The 2,180-nt window shown below is 40.6% G+C and overlaps 1 protein-coding gene across 1 annotated transcript; it reads left to right on the top strand.

Annotated features, from left to right (window-relative positions):
• The first annotated feature begins 282 nt into the window (after window positions 1-282).
• LOC129951263 (zinc finger protein 184) lies at window positions 283-1,903 on the top strand. Its single transcript, XM_056063348.1, has 2 exons — window positions 283-372; window positions 447-1,903. Exons 1-2 carry the CDS (start codon window positions 294-296, stop codon window positions 1,697-1,699), a joined length of 1,332 nt encoding a protein of 443 aa, XP_055919323.1. The 5' UTR covers window positions 283-293; the 3' UTR covers window positions 1,700-1,903.
• The last annotated feature ends 277 nt before the right edge of the window (window positions 1,904-2,180 follow it).

Below are 2,180 nucleotides of genomic sequence, written 5' to 3'. Positions count from 1 at the left end.
ACTCCACCCCTCCAGGCATACGAATACGATCAGCAGTGGCCGAAGCACAAAACACAAAATGATTGAGGAGAAATATAGAGAGAGTGAGAGAAATCTCTGCGCTCTGATTGGATGATCAGCACGTGTGCGATCAGTACGATTATCGCACAAAACTAGTGGAAGGGGCTGCATTCGTATAAAGAGGAACTGGATGCCGGTAGTTGCATCATTCCAGGTTTGTCTGCCCTGGCGGAGAGAGTGTTGATCGTCAAGAGGAATTTACTTGCAATTGGATTAATTTTATACAATCAAAAATGGATAGACACAATTTTAGCAGATGCCCGCTTAAAAAGCGTCCCATAATGCTACACGACATTGAGCCCTTGGATAATGGTAATTCACATCAACGAATCTATATATCTCGACATAGTTTACTAACTCTACACATCTTTTCTTCCTTTTTGCAGATGAAGGTCCAGTAGATTTAAGCGTAGCTACAAATAAATGGATTAAAGCAGAGGAGCCCTGTGATCTTCAGAAGGAGACCGCTCCACATGACGAACTAGCCCAACGAATATACGAAGAAACTCGAGAGATAGCTCGTGCCTTTCCCGATGTCTTCACACGAGAGGAAATCGCACGGAGTTTGATGCGTCTTGGATATGGAGAAGTGAGAATAAGAGACGAACAACGGCGACCGGAGTCTTTAGGGTCTGCGGACTCATGTCTGGACACTCAATCCTACTACGACAACTATAACAACAATTCCACAAAGCTAAATACATTGGACTACAGTGACAGCACGCCGACAGATCTCAGTCGAGAATCACCGCATTCGCTGGAGAATGTCTCAATGTATGAAGAAGCCTTTGAACCTGAGGATCTCACAGTCAAACCAGCCCCGATCAGTCGAAGGATTCTTGGAGATAGCAATGTGCGGCAAGACATGAAATCGGCCAATGACCGCTACTACCAGTGCCATACTTGCAACAAATGCTACTCCACCTATCCCGGCTTGGTGAAGCATCAACAGCAGCATCACCATTGCGACTCGGACTACAAAGTCATCCATGTGGATGTGCCAATTGAGGAGAAGGTCATAAAGCCAGTTCAAGTTCCGCGTTACCATTGCAAGGACTGTGGCAAGTCCTACTCGACGTTTGCTGGACTTTCGAAGCATCAGCAGTTCCACTGTCCCAGTGCAGAGGGCAACCAGGTGAAGAAGGTCTTTAGCTGCAAAAACTGTGACAAGGTCTATGTCTCCCTGGGCGCCCTGAAGATGCACATTCGAACACACACTTTGCCCTGCAAGTGTCCAATCTGCGGCAAGGCCTTCTCGCGGCCATGGCTATTGCAGGGACACATCCGAACGCACACCGGTGAGAAGCCCTTCACTTGCCAACATTGCAACCGAGCTTTCGCCGATCGCTCGAACTTGCGAGCCCACATGCAGACGCACTCCGATGTGAAGAAGTACTCGTGTCCGACGTGCACGAAGACCTTCTCAAGGATGTCTCTGTTGGGGAAGCATCTTCAGAACGGATGCAACTCATCGTCAACCCAAAATGATGGATTCTATAGCAACAATAGCGATCTCAGTGGAGAAGAATCAAATAATGGCATTCCATACAATATGCCACCAGAGGAGCAACATCTTCAATTTCAGCAGCATGTCGCAGAGCGATTTTATCTACCAATCAAAGAAGAGGGCCGTCATTAGGAGGAGGAAAATTAGATTAATTATTTTATTTATAAAATTATGTATTTATTTTATTGTAGTTTTTAATAATAATTGTAAACAGCAGCAGCATCAGATCACAAACAAGGAAGACACCAAAAATTAGCAAGCCTTAGGTATTTATTATAATTTATTCCACTATTTATTTATTTATTTATTATTTTTATGGTCTCTTATTAACTTTTTTTATTTATTCTCATTTTTATTTATTTATTCTTTCTCTTTTTATTTATGTATTTTTGTTTGTTATTTTATTTTTTATTATTTATTTAAACTGTCGACAAATTATTTGTCTAGTCAAGTATAATTATATTTTAGTTTAAACAAATAATATAATTTATTATAACAAATCAAACTCAATTAAATGTAAAAAGTTTTGTATGTGTTTATATTAAAAAATTTGTTAAGTTTTATTTATTATATACGATAAACTATATAATTTAGATTTATTAACAATTTTGTA

Source organism: Eupeodes corollae, chromosome 3 (assembly GCF_945859685.1).
Source record: "Eupeodes corollae chromosome 3, idEupCoro1.1, whole genome shotgun sequence".
Lineage (NCBI taxonomy): Eukaryota > Metazoa > Arthropoda > Insecta > Diptera > Syrphidae > Eupeodes > Eupeodes corollae.
Note: the sequence above shows the minus strand (reverse complement) of the source record. Positions and strands in the feature narration are given on the sequence as shown.